At 47.0% G+C, this 15,373-nt stretch overlaps 1 protein-coding gene across 2 annotated transcripts in view; it reads left to right on the top strand.

Annotated features, from left to right (window-relative positions):
• Nucleotides 1-15,373, top strand: part of LOC146345193 (sodium channel protein type 5 subunit alpha-like) — a 301,192-nt gene that overhangs the window by 49,871 nt on the left and 235,948 nt on the right. For both annotated transcript variants that reach the window (XM_084859393.1, XM_084859394.1), the window contains exon 6: nt 6,829-7,059. In XM_084859393.1, the coding sequence (XP_084715519.1) occupies nt 6,829-7,059 (231 nt within the window). The remainder of the gene's footprint in view (nt 1-6,828; nt 7,060-15,373) is intronic.

Genomic DNA, 15,373 nt, shown 5'->3' with positions numbered 1-15,373 from the left:
CTTGGCAGCTAGCTCAGGGGAGTGCAAAGATCCTTAGGCAGGTTTTTTCCTGCCCTCTTGGGTCCCTCACCCTTGGCACCTGAGGGGTCACCTGATCCAACCTTCCCCACCTGGTGCCCTTCAGATGTTTTGGACTACAACTCCCAGCTTGGACTACAATTCCTGACCAGACTGGGGAAGAGCCTGGCCTAGGGGTTGCCAGCTTTTTTTCTGGCCTTTGCACCTATGCCTTTAAAAGCATCCTGGCACACAGACATGCAGCAGGCTGATGCTTTTCCCAACACTTTCTTTCTATGGTAGAAACACCTTCGCATGCCTCCTTTACACATGGCAGGATGCAGGTATAAAGGCATAGCAGCGGGACCAGAAAAAGAAGCTGGCAACCCTACATGTGATCCTGCCAAGGTTAAGCTGACCACACGGATTCCAATGAGAGAGATTTAAGTGCACAGTTAACTCTTCCACCGAAATAAGTGGGGCTTTAAAAAGTTTAATTCTGGTGGATTGGGCTCATGTTGTCTAAAGGAGGTGAATGAGATGAATTGGAGCTTTTTTAAAATGAAAAATGTTCACTCCCAGCTATTTACAACAACAAAAATGGTGGGGGTGAGACAGAATTGAAGTGAACGAACACAAAATTACTGCAAATCTTTGTAAGGCATTTAACTCAAATGAACATAGGGTAGTCAGAGATGCAAAAGAGGAAAGGCTCCTGCACCTTTAATGGTTGTGTGGCTGCCTGGGCCATGCTGGGAGTTGTAGTCCAACACATCTGGAGGGCACCAGGTTAGGGAAGGCTGCATCAGTGAAATAATACTTTATTCAGTAATAATGTTCAGCAATGTTACTTTTAGCAATCAGCCAACGTTATTGCTAGAGAGTTTTCCCACTAAACTACACAGGACTCTGTGTACCAGAAGCCTGCCTAATTTGTTCCCCACCAGATCAAATGCAGCCTATCAGCCACATATCATGGCCTGTCATATGCTGGACAGCCCCTTCCATTTTTTGAAGTCCCTGGCAGATGGCCAGCATAGGTTTATTGACTCCCTGGTGAGCCACCATACATGGGTGGTAGGTTGTGTTTGGCTCATAGATGCCCGGCTGTAGGTTTAAAATCACGTGCTGTATATTTGTGGGATGGGGGTGGAGGGTGGGGAGGTGAGTATCAAAAGGAAATGTTCTGATGCCTGAGAAGATATATAGATATAGATAGATATAGATATAGATAATCTCCAACACAGAGGGGATTATCTTTCTATTTAAAACAATAATAACTGGATGAACTGAACACACTTTAGAAGCTGACCTAAAAAATGAGCATTGTTGGGGGCTCTCAAAAATTGAGCCCAGGCAAGCAACTATTTTGGACAATGATTTAAAAACAACCCCACCCTCTTAAAATCCATTTTCTTGCATTGATTTTTATTTTTGTACTCACTTTTGTAAGGACAGGATGGTTCTTTAATCCCCAGCTGATTAAGAAGCTGCCTCACTTGCGGGATGCAGTGCCTTGATGATTGTTTGCAACCTCGGATAAGAGATCTGGCATATCAATACGATGATACAAGGAACACCAGGGTTGACACACAGCCTGTCTCCTGACAGCATCCGGCAGGCCCCTTTCAGGTTACATGCTGACATGGGAAAGGGTGATGCTGGTGGCTTAGCTATGTCCCCTTGTAACACCCAGGCCTAACCAGGCAGCTACAAAAAAGAAAGGAAGAAAAATAAATATTTTAAAGGTATATACACACAGTTATATGTTCCTCCTCCCCTTCCTCCAGATGAGCTCAGGTCAGTGTGCAGTTTCCTCCCCCTCACAACAACCCCGTGAAGTAGGTTAGGTTGAAAGATGGTGCTTGGCCAAAGTCATGTAGCAAGCTTTATGGCTGAGGGAAGATTAGAATGTGGGTCTCCCCTTTTCTACCCTGATGCTTTAGCCACTATTCCACACTGGCTTTATATTGAATAGAAGCTAGTGATGGAAGCCAAGCAAACTGGCTGGTTTTCATGTGGTTTGTATCACAAAATATTTTATTTATTTTATTTAGTTTATTTATTTGGTACTTTTCTACTCTGCCCAATAACTAATGTTCTCTGGGCAGATTACAACCAGGTAAAACACTAAAATGCCATGTTAAAACACAGTGATACATATAAAATATATAAAAATATAAAACATATAAACTACAATGCAAATATTTAAAAGAATAAAACACAATAGAATGCAAAACAAGAAACAGCACAGGAATCGACAAAACAGCCGTAATAACCTAGCACTCCCACTAGGTCTCAAAAATGCCTCGGAGAAAAAGAAAGGTCTTTGCCTGGAGCTGAAAAGATAACAGCGTAGGTGCCAGGCCAACCGCTTTGGCGAGTTCATGAGGGGAGTGCCACCACTGAGAAGGTCCTTTCTCTTGTAGCCACCCGCCTAGCTGTGTATGTGTATGGCACATGCCTTCCCCAACCTGGTACCCTCCAGAGCTTTTGAACAGCAACTTCCAGCATTCCTGATCACTGGCCATGCTAGGTGGGGCTGATGGGAGCTGAAGTCCAAAACCTCCAGAGGGCAGCACATTGGGAAAGTACATTCTTCGGCTGAGCTTAGTCGAAATGATCTCCATCTGCTAAACCATGGGTTTTCAGTCCATAAAGGAGTGGTGCAACGGTACTCAGCCACCCTCTTTCCCTGGAATATCTGGCTTTGTCAGAGTTCTTAAGGGCACAGTCCTATGCATGTTGAGAGAGAGAGAGAGAGAGAGAGAGAGAGAGAAAGTCCTACAGTTCCCAGCATGCCCCAGCCAACCATGGCTGGGCTGGCTGGGACATACTGGGAATTGGAGGACTTTTTCCCTGTCTAAACATGCATAGGATTGCACCCTTAGTTTCTTAAACCAGGAGTGCAAAACCTCAGGTTCAGGGGCCAAATCCAGCCTTCCTGGGCTCTGAGTTCCCCACCCCTGTCTTAAACCATTTCCCATGACACCCGAACTAGGAAACTGTGGTTTAAAGGCTTGCTCTCAACCAGGATATGAAATCTGAATACAAAATCCTGGTTTCATAATCTGGTTTAGTGATGGGAGAACCAGGGATGTTCAAGCTCACTGAAATTCTCTTAATTTCACTTTGAAGCTCGGTTCAGCTCTCTCCTGTTTGTGTTTGTGACATGTTTTTGTTGTTGTTCGAAGTGGGGAAGTGTGCATTTCAAATGGGAAAAGTGTGCATTTGTGTGTGCATTTTTCAAAAGTGTGCACTTCCCTCCTATTGATTTAAGTGAGAAAAGGTGCATGTTTTGAGAAACGCACATTTCTAAGTGCACATCCCTCCCATCACATTTTTCAAAGACGACTGCAAGTTTGGGAATGTGCAGATATTTTTTCAGAAAACACGCACTCCCATTTGCATTTGGGGCAAGTTCAGATGATTTGCGAACTGACACAGAATTCTCCTAATCCCTCCTCTGGTTTAGAGGAGCTCCTTAAACCACCATTTCCCATTTTGGATGTCACAACTAAGATAGCTTTGCCTGAAGCCAAACATGCCTGGGGTGGAGAGAAGAAAAAGGGTGTGGGAAGGAGCAAGTATGGTGTCCCCTTTTACAGAGGATAGGCCTCTATTTGAAGGGCTGCCAGAGGACTGCCCTTTATTTGGAGGACTGTCCATCCAAATCCAGTTGAAAGATAAAGAACCATTAGAAGGAAGAACTGGGGTTTGAAGTTGCCCGTCAACAGCACCTGAACAACAGCCTGAGCAAGGCACACAGGTCTTCCAAACTATGGTGAGACGTAGTGTATTTCTATTTAAATTATAATCATTTCTAAATTTGCATCTATCCGTATGAAGTACCATATGCAATCTCTTAAATGGAAACTGGCATCTTCTTTTGCCCTGTTTTTTGGTGATGCATTTCCTCTCTCTTATTTGCCGATTCATAAGCCACCCTAGCATGGCGACACATGGCTCATTCCTGAGTTTATAAGCCATGGATGGCTGAACTGAGATGGTTATATCTGAACCACCTTGCAGGACGTGCCCTAGTTAGCCCTCTGTTTCAGAGTTCATTCACGTGGAAGCTAGGGCCCCATTAAACAAGTATTAAACTTTTCATGCTATCCCTGATATATGTTTGGACAGATGTCATACAATGCCCCCTCATCTCCACCCTTGTATTACTTACTTGTGTTACCTTCCTCTTCTACTGCCAGAGTCCATTCAGAAAAGAAGTGTTGCCTTGAATAATTTTTAACAGAAAAGGCAATCATTACCTGTTAAAATAAATAACATATTTATGCCAACATTGTGCCCACCAGCCTGTTTATTGTAGATAATTTCAGTTCAGCTCTTTGCTTTTGTTTCTGGTTGATGGATAGGAGAAGCATTTTCATTCTGCCCTTGCAACCTCAACTGGTTAATAATCCATGGCGATATCTTCATGCAATGGTTGCTGATGTGGGAAGGGCAGTGCAGGTACAATTGTGCTTGTTTACCTTTGCTAGTGGAGAAATACTGAGCCCACAATCCCAAGAGGAAGAAAAAGAAATACTATAATCCATGAACAATGAAGGCTGAGAGACCAAATCAAGCCAGCATCAATTTTAACGGATTGCAACAGGAGGAGCTCTGGTTTGGACATGTCTTAAGAAACAGTATCCAAATGGATTTCTAATTGATGGACTGTGTGACTGTTCTGCTCCCGTTCGGCTAAAACAAAATCATTAGAAAGCTGATCTGCCAGCCTTTTAGACAGGCTTTGTTGCTGGGAGCCTCCATGAACTCGTTCCCAGAATGCAATGGCTTCCAAGCTTTCTACCTTCACAGGATCCTTTCCACACCAATTTGTCTGCTGAGAAACTCACGTGTTGTGGCCGTGGAATCTTTCTGTGGAATCTATAGAATATTCTAGGGCAGCTTCCCCCAACCCAGGGCCTTCCAAATGCTTTGGACTACAACTCCCAGCATTCCTGGCCCTTGACCATGCTGCTGGGGGCTGATGGGAGTTGAAGGCCAAAACAGCTGGAGAGCACCAGGTTGGGGAAGGCTACCTCAGGCTACATATCTCACTGTCAACCCCAGCGAATGGCAAATGTTCCCTCAAACACACTCAGTGCTTTTCCTGCAGATCGTAAGGGTTCTGAGGGCCCTTGGGCAAGACACCTCAATGGACCTCGTTCCTCAGTGAGTCCATCTTCTCACCACCATTGTCTCCAGCTGCTGATGCTCCTCGTGCTCTTTGCCATCATTGCTACCCCTGCCTTATTTGACAGGCAGGCAGAGAGCCAGTGAGCAAGTAGGCAGTGGCATCTCCTGCTCCTCCTCCCCAGCACTACCATTGTCTGGACCAGAGTGCAACAAGAAGGTTGCCATGGTGAAGAGGAGGAGCAACTCCAGGGGGCTCTTGTCAGTGGGCCCCCTGCTGGGGTGCGGGCCCTCAGCAGGAGCCCAACCAGGCCCGCCTGTGACGTTACCCTGTTCATAGCTTACTGCTAGAGCACCTGCTTTGTATGCATCTACAGTGGAAAAGGAACTCGGGCAGATGGTGTTGGGAGAGACTACTGCCTCAGTCTTTGGAGAGCCGCTGCCCATTGGAGAAAGCAATGCCAGGTTAGATGGACAAATTCTTTGAGGCAGCTTCAGACGTTCATTTTGGTGGCAGACAGTAGTGGGTGAGCTGTCATTCAGGGAAGCTTGTGTGCCATTACTGATCTTCTCATTGAGGAACAGCCCCTCCCAAACTTCCAGGCAACTGCAGGGGCTCCACTAGAGGGTGCAGATTTGATCAGCACTCCCTTGAGCAACAGAAGAATTTGGTAACAAAACCATGAATAACTCAACCCTCCAAATCCCCTCTTTCTTTGGAACACCTCCCTTCCTTCAAGGAAATGCAGCTACTGTTCCTCATGGGGCCAAGTGTGTTTGTTTAAGTAGCCCAGTTGCCTCTTACACACCAAAAACTGATCCTGTCAACTGTTGAGCACTACGGACCTCTTCCTACCAACTACCAAAGCACTAAAATTAAAGCATATATATATATATATATATATATATATATACACACACACACACACACGTGCGCGCATGCACGCACACATACAGAAATATCAATATAAAGGTTATTTGACGATATACATACCTTCCCTATCATGTAGGCTTGGAAGAGATTTTCCTTCCAGTCCCTTCCATGAAAATGCTCTGCGTGACAGAAAATGAATTGTAAATATACACACCATATTGGCAAATTATTACAAATAGAGATCCATCTCACTTGGATTTCAGCAATTCACCTTCTTTTGACTCTGATCCTCAAAAGAATTTTATTCATTCCCAAGTGCTTAAGGACTGGAACCTTAATGCTTTGTTAATGTGAAAATAAAAATTATAGTGGATGCTTGCCAAACTTTCAAGGATCAATGGCAATGTCCCATTGATATTAATGGAGCTGAATCACATTAAGTAGGGAAGGGAATGTTCCTAAATAGGAAGAAATTGAGAAATTGGAATGTAAAGATGGGATACTTTTTACTTGGCTAGACCTGTGCAGCCCCTGTTTGAGAAATTTCACTAGTCTTATTGAAATTCTTTCCATTTCCCTCAGAATTCCAACAGATGTTTTGCCTGAAGCCTCCAAATTCTCCCTGAATTTCACCATAGGTGAAATTCGACGGGAACGCTACCTATGCCATGCATTTGTAACTGGGAAATATTGGGGGGGGGGTGCCTTGTAGATTCAGCCTCTACTAGACTTTGAGTTGTAGTCCTAATATGAAGCTCCTGTTCAGTCAGATTTCAGATTTCAATCTGTAAACCTCTCCACCTTTGTCTCCTTAGGTCTGAAGACCATCGTAGGTGCCCTTATCCAATCAGTTAAGAAACTCGCAGATGTGATGATCTTGACCGTTTTTTGCTTGAGTGTTTTTGCCCTCATAGGGCTCCAACTCTTTATGGGAAATCTGAGACACAAGTGTGTCCTCAACTATGAGGAATTTAACTCGACCAACGGCACGTTTGCTTCAGACCAGAAGATGTGGCAATCCTTGGAAGAATTTCTAAATGATCCAGGTAAATGGCTCCCTTTCCTGCTCTTCACACGTCCGTTCACCTGCAGCACCTGAAGATGTGAATGTATAGCAGGGGTGCAGAACCTCTCAACCGCAGGCCAAATCTGGCTTGCCGGGGGTCCCAATGCAGCCCTCTGGCGTTCCCCTTCCTCCTAACTACCGATCATTTGGTGGCTGCACAGATTTTATGCAGCTTTTTTCCCCATTCTAAAAGGTGGAAATGCCTCTCCTACACCTAGTTACTGGCAGGAAGACAGTTCAATGACAGTATGCTGGTATTTGGGGGCTTACAACTAGTGCTGTGCTGAAAATTTTCCCACATTTTTTTCAACCATTCTCTTTCAGTTTGATAGAAGAGAAATTGTTCTTGAAAAGAAATTCAATGGTGAAGAAATTTCTGAGAAATTGTCATGGGTTGGGTGTGGGTTTCCTGGGCTTACCTTACTTCAGAGGTGGCCAAGGAGTGAGCACAAGTGTCCTGTTTTTCATTATACTATCACCTCTCTGGCCACCTGTAGCCTCCTCAGCTTCCCACACTTCAATTAAAGCCCAGTTTAAGGTGCCATGAGGTAATTCCTTCCATGGGGCTTTTTCCGATCGGGATGTGCAGGCAACCTGGGAGGCTGGCTGTGGTGAGGTAAGCTCAAAAATACCACAAAATACATTATAAAACATCCTGAATGAGGCACAACAAGGGAAGCCTCTTTCCTGGGGGGAAATGCTTGCAGGAAATTGGAGGACAGATTCTGGCAGAGCACCAGCTTCACCTCATCCCTGGAGCTGGTCGCCTCACTGCCCCCACCTGCATTGTGGTGGATGCAAACTGGGGGCTGGCCTGCCAAGACAGTTTATGCTGTTGCAGCACGAAAAACCCCAACCCCTTTACCCAAAAAGAAAGCAGCTGTGCTACAAGCCCTGCCAATGGGGAGCCCTACCTGGGAGAAACGGTTGGGAATTTCTCCTCTCCCTGGAGAAATTCGGTGAAATTGTCTCCCAGATTTCTCTGCCCACAAGTAAGGTGGAGAATTTCAAGATGCCATTTGCACGCAGCTCTACTTGCAACTCTGCTTACAAGTACTTGCGCACAGCTCTTCTTACAGCTCTACTTACAGCATGGCTGGCAGGGGCATACTGGGAGATGCCTTTTTTCTATCTGGGCTCCTCAGCTTGAGGAATGTGTCCTGACTCAGCCGCCCCACAGTTTGACTGCTTAGCAGCTTCCCAGCTTAACAACCTGCCTGTACTGCAGTCCCAGGTGGACTCAGAACTGCCACACCCTTGTCATGATCCAAATACTGCCAAGTGGCTTGTTGGTTCTTATTATTTTCAGATGATTTTGTGACGTTAGCAGCTCTATTAGAGTTTTTAATGTCTTTTCACTGCCATGGCGGAAGCATGAGGGCTGTAGCCCTCCAGGTACATTGGACTACAACTCCTATCCTCCCCAGCCAGCTTGCTGGTCATGGATCATGGGGGTTGTAGTCCAACTCATCTGGAGGGTTGCCAGGTTGAGGAAGGCTGTTTCAGAGTGCCTGAACAAGTAGATAAAATCAGTTTGAAATCTTTGGGAATTTCTCTGGGGAGAGAATCAGTAAAGCAAGGGGCAATAATTCCACCTCTGAGGATCAAGCACAGGGGCTTCCAGGGATGGCCCAACAGCAGCTCATCCAGTTTCCTAGTGCTGGGACCCAATCCCAGCTAAAGCACTGCTGGATTTCCAGGCAGTGTCAGCACTCCAGCCCATGTGATTTCCTGGTTTTAGCCAGACAATTCAAACATGCTGGATAGTTGCAGAACCCCCGTGCGATTCCTGAGTCACTTCACAATTCCGTTTGCCATGTAACAATGGCACCCTTTAATTACTACCCCGCTGCAGGGGATATGCTGTTGTGTGACCAGTTTCTGGCCAGTCACAAAATATGCACTCCCAGATGACATTGGGATCAGTTCCAGCTTTATAGGACAACAACACAAACAAACTAAAAAGGCATGTCTAGGCAGGCGTCTCGTGGAAGGCTGAACAAATCAAATTAACAGATGAAACATTGTGGTCATCTGCTACAAAACCAGCCTGGGAAGGAAGGATCCTGGAATGAGAGAGTAGCAGGCAAAGAAAACTAACTGCCAGTGCAGGACTGGATTCAGTGCAGGGTTCCTCTGCTGAACAGCGACCATAAGGTCTCCATCTCATTTCTGTCCTGTTTCTTTCATGCATATAGTTAGCAGGGTTGCCACATTTAAAAAGAAAGAAACTGGCACTCAGTGCCTTTTATGAGCTACCTGTAGGGCCAAAATTCAACCGGCATTCTGAGGAAAATGGGCCTGTGTTGAATGTCTGCCAGTTATGCATCTGTTGAAAAGGCAGCAGCCTAAGGCACAGGGGTCTCTCAGGGGTGGATTAGGACCAACAACGGGGTTATGCCCTAGCAGCAGCACAGCCATTTGCTTTTGGGAGGCTGTTCATGTGCTCTTCAAGTGAAGGAGAGATTTGAGCCTCGTGTGGAGGATGGAGCCTTCCCCAGCCGGGTACCTTGCAGACTACAACTCCCATCATTGCCACTGCCCATGAGGCCAATGGCCATATTGTCCAGGGGTGTCCATATTGTCCAGCTTTACTCCAACACATCTAGGGGGGGCAGGTTGGAGAAGGCTGGTGGCATACTTAGGATTGTACGACACAATGGCCTGCAGCCCACACATTATGTGTGCTGACGAGGCTCATTTTGAAGCACTGATAACTAGGAAAGTATGAGGATTTTGGTTTTTCTCAGAAAACATGTGAACATGCCCCCTTCAAAGCTCTCAGCATGAGCATGTGTCCACCGAAGATGTTTGCCTTCATCTTCTTCCCAATTCCCAGTTTGATTTGCACAAGTTTCCCCAGTAGACTTAATCAGCCCTGCTTTAATCCATGGAGGAAATCTGCGCAGCTTTGGGGAGATTTGCGCATATCTCCCATTCGGTCATTGCTCAATTTCCACACGTTTCCTGTTTGTGCAGAGAGAGCAGCAATTGCAAATGTGAATGTAAACCTGGCATGAGATGAGCAACAAGATGGTGTTTGGATAACCCTGGCCATTTCAAACATTGCTCTTTCGCGCATCCGTATTGATTACCAGTTCTAGGACGGTGTTTTCCTAGCACATCTTTAACGAAATGAACGAAACATCCTGCTTTGCTTCGAAAACTGTGCAAGGACACCCTGCTATAGCAGCCTATCTCAACCTGGTGCTGGCTGGGAATGATGGGAGTTGAAGTCCAACACATCTGGAGGGCATCAGTGTGGGGAAGGCAGGGGCTCAGGCCAAATTCCACTTTGGAGAAACCTTAGGGAGATGCATTCCAGTGGTGGGTGGGACCAAACACAAAAGGGGTGGAGCCAGAATACCATCATATTTGAGCTAAAGCACTTACCCACAGCAACCAAGCTTTGGGAGAGGTATTTGAACCGCTTAGAATGCGGAAAAAACTGCACAAAAACCAGGAAACCACCCAAAGATTGGTGTTCAGGGGAAAGTAGGGCCTGGGGAAGGGTGCATGGCCATCTGGGGAACCCTGGAGGGCCAGGTTTGGGCCCCGCTCCTGAGGTTCTACACCCCTGCTGTAGGGTAAATGCAGTGGAGGCTGGTGGCTCCGATTTTGGTGGGGGTTTCAGCCAGAACTCTACAGGAGCTATCCAAGGTGCTGAGCCCTATCCCCAAAATAGGTTCAGCAGCTTGGATAGATCCTGTAGAGTTTGGGCTGGTTCTGACTGAACCCAGAATGGATTCACAGCCACACCAAAATTGGAGCCACCAGCCTCGATTGGATAAATGAGTACAGCAGCCAGCAGACAAGGTAGAGCTGTTGGCAAGAAGTGAGTGTGTGTGCACACATGCATGCTTGAGCAGCAATATTTGGCATAAGAACTGGGGTGATAAAAGAGTGCTCCCGTTTTCACCCACAAAATGTAGAAGAACAACGAAGGGAAGAGGAGGAAAACCAGGAGGGAGATTGGGCGCAGAATCAGTCTGCACATGGTCAGAAATGTTAGTGTGGAGGAATTGCACACTGATTTGAAATCACCAGCCAATCCGTGGGCTGCACGTCGCTCATTCCCAAGTTCCCCCAAACATGTGTGACTTCTCGTTGTCGTGAGATTGTGGGCTGCATTGCCTTGAAAACTGTCAGAGCCAAATATGAATGGCAGCGCTGGGAAATCAATCATTTTGCAAGCATTATGCGGAGATGAATGGCTTAACATCGTTTGAGGAGTATTGATCACGCTACATAATAAGATTCCACATTTCAATTGCTAGAAGATTGATGTTGTGAGTGCAGATAAAGTGAGGATTAGGGACGCTGAATTCGATCAAACAAGGACTAGATTAAGTAAAAGCCTGTCATTGTTCATTAGGAAGTGGCCTCACAGTTGGAATCCAGAGGAAATGGAAAAGAGGGGGCCACGTTCACTGGAGGGGAATCCAACACCACAGAAGGGAATGGGGCGGGGGTAGGAGGAGGATTGACATGATGCAAGGGGCCTAATTAAGTTGCAGATAAAGACCAGAATATAAATATTCTGGTCTTTAGCCAGAGCCAGTGTGATATAGTGGTGAAAGTGTTGGACTAGGAGCCGGGAGATCGGGGTTCTGGTCCCCACTCGGCCATGGAAGCTCACTGGGTGAGTTTGGGCCTGTCACAGACTCTCAGCCCAGCCTGCCTCACAGGCTTGTTGTTGTGAGGATAAAATGGAGAGGAGGAGGATAATGTAAGCCGCCTTGGGTTCCTTGCAAGAGGAAAAAAGGCGGGATAGAAAGGCAATCAGTTAATCAATCAGTCAATGAGGGAGCAATCCTGTGGCCACTAGACAGTGGCCAGACTGCCATAGGATATGTGGTTTTCCAGGAACCTACCTCGGAGCCTGCACTCCGAGGTCATTTCAAGGAGAACTGACCTCCCCTCACTTCTGTGCTGCTTCACAAGAGGAGCATGGAGCGGCTGAAAAGGGGCGTTCCAGGGGGCATTCCGGGGCAGGGAGAGCGGAAATGCCTGTGTGACACATCCAATGTGTCATACCGCAGCCTCCTCCCCTGCTCTGCCCTCCCACAGCTAGACAACCACAATCGGCTATCTAGCCAAAAATGGAGGGCAGGAGAAGTATGGAGGGAACAATCCCCTCCGTGTTTCTCCTGTTCTGCATTGGATAGGCGGTCGCCTCCAAGTTCGCAGGCGGTCGCCTATCTGAATAGGATTGCGCCCTAAATAACATAACCCGATGAGACAGGGGTAGCTATCGGTGGGATGCATCCAGTTTTAGGCTGGATCAACCGTGCTGTCAGAAGTGGACTTCCCCACCCCCTCCTTCCCAAGGCAGCCCCTCGAGCGCCCTGAAATGCTACACAGAGGAGCAGGAGACCCTGCTGACTGGCGTGAGCTGTGGCATGCATGTGCGTGCGAGAGAGGAAAATATATAAATAAGGTTGAAGCTCTGATCTTATCTATCCCAAAATGCGGCGGTTAGAAGAGGTCCCTTCCTCAGGGGTGAGCTGTAGTCCAGGAGCCCATACTTGGGACCAGAGCAGCAGGGTCGTGTTGGTTGTTCCTTATGGATGGATGATGGTGAAATGAAATCACACCGCTTCTTAAACAACACGATTCAACTTGTCATCAATAAATATGCAAGGAAAAAACCATGATGGGAGCTCCAAGGGCTTGATAAGTTCCCTCGAGCCCCATATGCCACAGAACTTATATAAACCACACGCACGCACATGCACACACGCACATGCGCACACAAGCGCGGACTATCCTTCAACCCTCCAAAACAGTGCAAAAGCAGAGCGTGCTGGCAAATAGGGAGGGCAGAAACGTTCTGGCTGAGCAGAGGAGGAACGTCCTCCCCCTGGAGCAAACAAGGAACGCGCTTTCTAACTATAAAGCGTTCCTTTTTAAACCCTTGGCTTTGGGGAGGGGGATATTCCCTAAGAGAAAAAGAGGGGCCGAAGAGATGTAGATGACACCGAGGGCTTAGTTTCCCCGCCATAGGTCTCTGGTACAATAAGGTGCAGGGTGAAAGAGGGGTGTGTGCATGCACAGTCTAGTGTAGGGTCCTAAACCCTTAAAGGGTATTCACAGGCAGCTGCATAGCTATGATCAGTTTTCCTGTGGGTTTTCCAGTGTTTCATGCATGGGTTTTTCCCTCATTAGGGCTCTAGATTGCCAATTAAAAGGGGGCCCTGGATGACTTGATTGTATTTGGAACCAGGTTGGGAGTATGACATTGCACATTGCAGAGGTCCCGGGGAGGGGCCGTAGGTCAGTGGCAGAGCGCTTGCTTTGCATGCAGAGGGTCCCAGGTTTGATTCCCGGCATCCCTAGGTAGGGCTTGGAAGGAATCCTGACTGAAACTCTGGAGAGCTGCTGCCAGTCAGTGTCGACAATACTGTGCTAGATGGACCCAGGGCCTGACTCAGTGTAAGGCAGCTTCCTATGCTCCTATGACAGGGAACCACTCCCCATGTTCTGTACTGCTGAAGGTCAGCCAGCGTACGCTTGCTGGCTCCTTGCCGTGTTCTCAGACAAAATGGAGTTCGGGGAATCAAGGTGCTAGGGACACATTCAAAATGGCAGAGGGATGTGTTTCCTTGGCAACAAGAGCAGTGATCCTTGATGTGTAGACATATTACAAGTACACAGAAGTGTCCTTATTTTCACTTCTCAGATTTTGGAGGGGACGTGATTTATCAGCAGACAGGTGTCCGTCCATCCCCGGATAAATAGGGAGATTTGGAGAGTATGAGGTCTGGGTTAGAAAGGTGAAACTTGGTGGTTGTTTTAGAGCAGGGGTATTGAACCTCTTTCAGCCAGAGGTCTGAATTCAATTTCAGAGATGCTCTCAGGCGGTGGATTCCAGTGGTGGGCGGGCCCCGAGGCAAAAGGGGCGGGGCCAGAGAAGGGGCAATGCAAAAATACCAGCATATTTTAGTTTAAAGCTCTTACTGCCTGTAAATAAGATTTAGGAGAGACATTGCAAGCCTTTAGAGTGGTGGGGTGGGGGGTGGGGAGATGGAAAAGTCAGGAATGCACCAAATAATCGGGGGAAGTAGGGGGTGGGACCAGGGGAAGGGGGTGTGGCCATCTGGGGACACCTGTGGGCCTGAGATTCAGCACTCATACCTTAGAGTATTTCTGCCCTAAGGTACAGGGATTCAGGTGATCATGTGGTCAGCATGAAGATTCTAGTACATTGTTTCCTGAATCGAAGTCTGACCAGATACATCCTCAGGCGGGTTGGAACTGATGAATTATATATATTTATAATTACTGTTAGCAAATGGATGAGACTAGAAGAATGCTCTGCTGATCAGGGGGGAAAAAACACCTCACTATATATGGGGGCAGGGGGCAGTGTTCAAGTGTGGGTGGGCATTATGGTTTCTAGGAAAGAAGCTTATGATTTCGGGCCTGCCAACCTGACAGTGGAAAATATGTCTTGATGGAGATATTAAGGGTACACCTCGTAATAAATTGCAGTTTAAGAGTTATGAGTCAGCTTAGATTTATGAAAGGTAAATAGCAGTAAGCAAATCTGCTGTCTGCTTGGGAAGAAAGGAAAAGGGATCAATGGTCGGAAGCATCTGGAGTGTGCAATCATTTTTTTCTAGGGGCTGGGTTTTAAAAATAGGGGTTCCCCTGAAGGAACTCTTTCTTGAAGGCCACACCCCCTGCTTGATCCATAAGCCATCATCTGTTTTCTACAGCAGAGCTGTGCAAAGGCAGCCTCCCACCCCCCCAAGTGTTTCTGTTTTGCTACAAAAATCTGAGTTAGCTGATTTCAGTTTCCCCCGGGACACATGCACGTGGCTATGACTTGGAATACACAAAGCTGCCTTGTACAAAGTCAGACTCTTGGTCCATCTAGCCCAGTATTGTCTAAGTGGACGAGCAAGAGGCTGTCTTCTTCTTGAACCCACCTCGGAGATGCCAGGGATCAACCTGGCACCTAAAGGCATGCAAAGCAGGTGCTGTATTCACTGAGCTACAGCCCTTCCAAAGCTAGCCAAAAGAACATAAGAAGAGCCCTGCTGGATCAGACCAAGGGTCCATCTAGTCCAGCATTCTGTTCATGCCCTGGCCAACCACTTGACCATAGGAAATCCACAAGCAGGATACAAGTGCAACATCACCCTCCCACTAGGTCTGTTGGAGAAATCTGCAATGGAACCAAATGAGTTCGGATTTTCATGAATCCAACACATGGATTCTGCAGCGGAACGGCTTTGCCCCTGTTGGGCAGATTCCATGGGCTCATGGACCGGTTTGCTAACTTTCCT

The sequence above is a fragment of the Heloderma suspectum genome, chromosome 5 (genome assembly GCF_057233095.1).
Source record: "Heloderma suspectum isolate Gila_16-S chromosome 5, 16-S_ref, whole genome shotgun sequence".
NCBI classification, from domain to species: Eukaryota; Metazoa; Chordata; class Lepidosauria; order Squamata; family Helodermatidae; genus Heloderma; species Heloderma suspectum.
The sequence above is the reverse complement of the archived record's forward strand: the minus strand, read 5'-3'. Positions and strand labels throughout refer to the sequence as shown.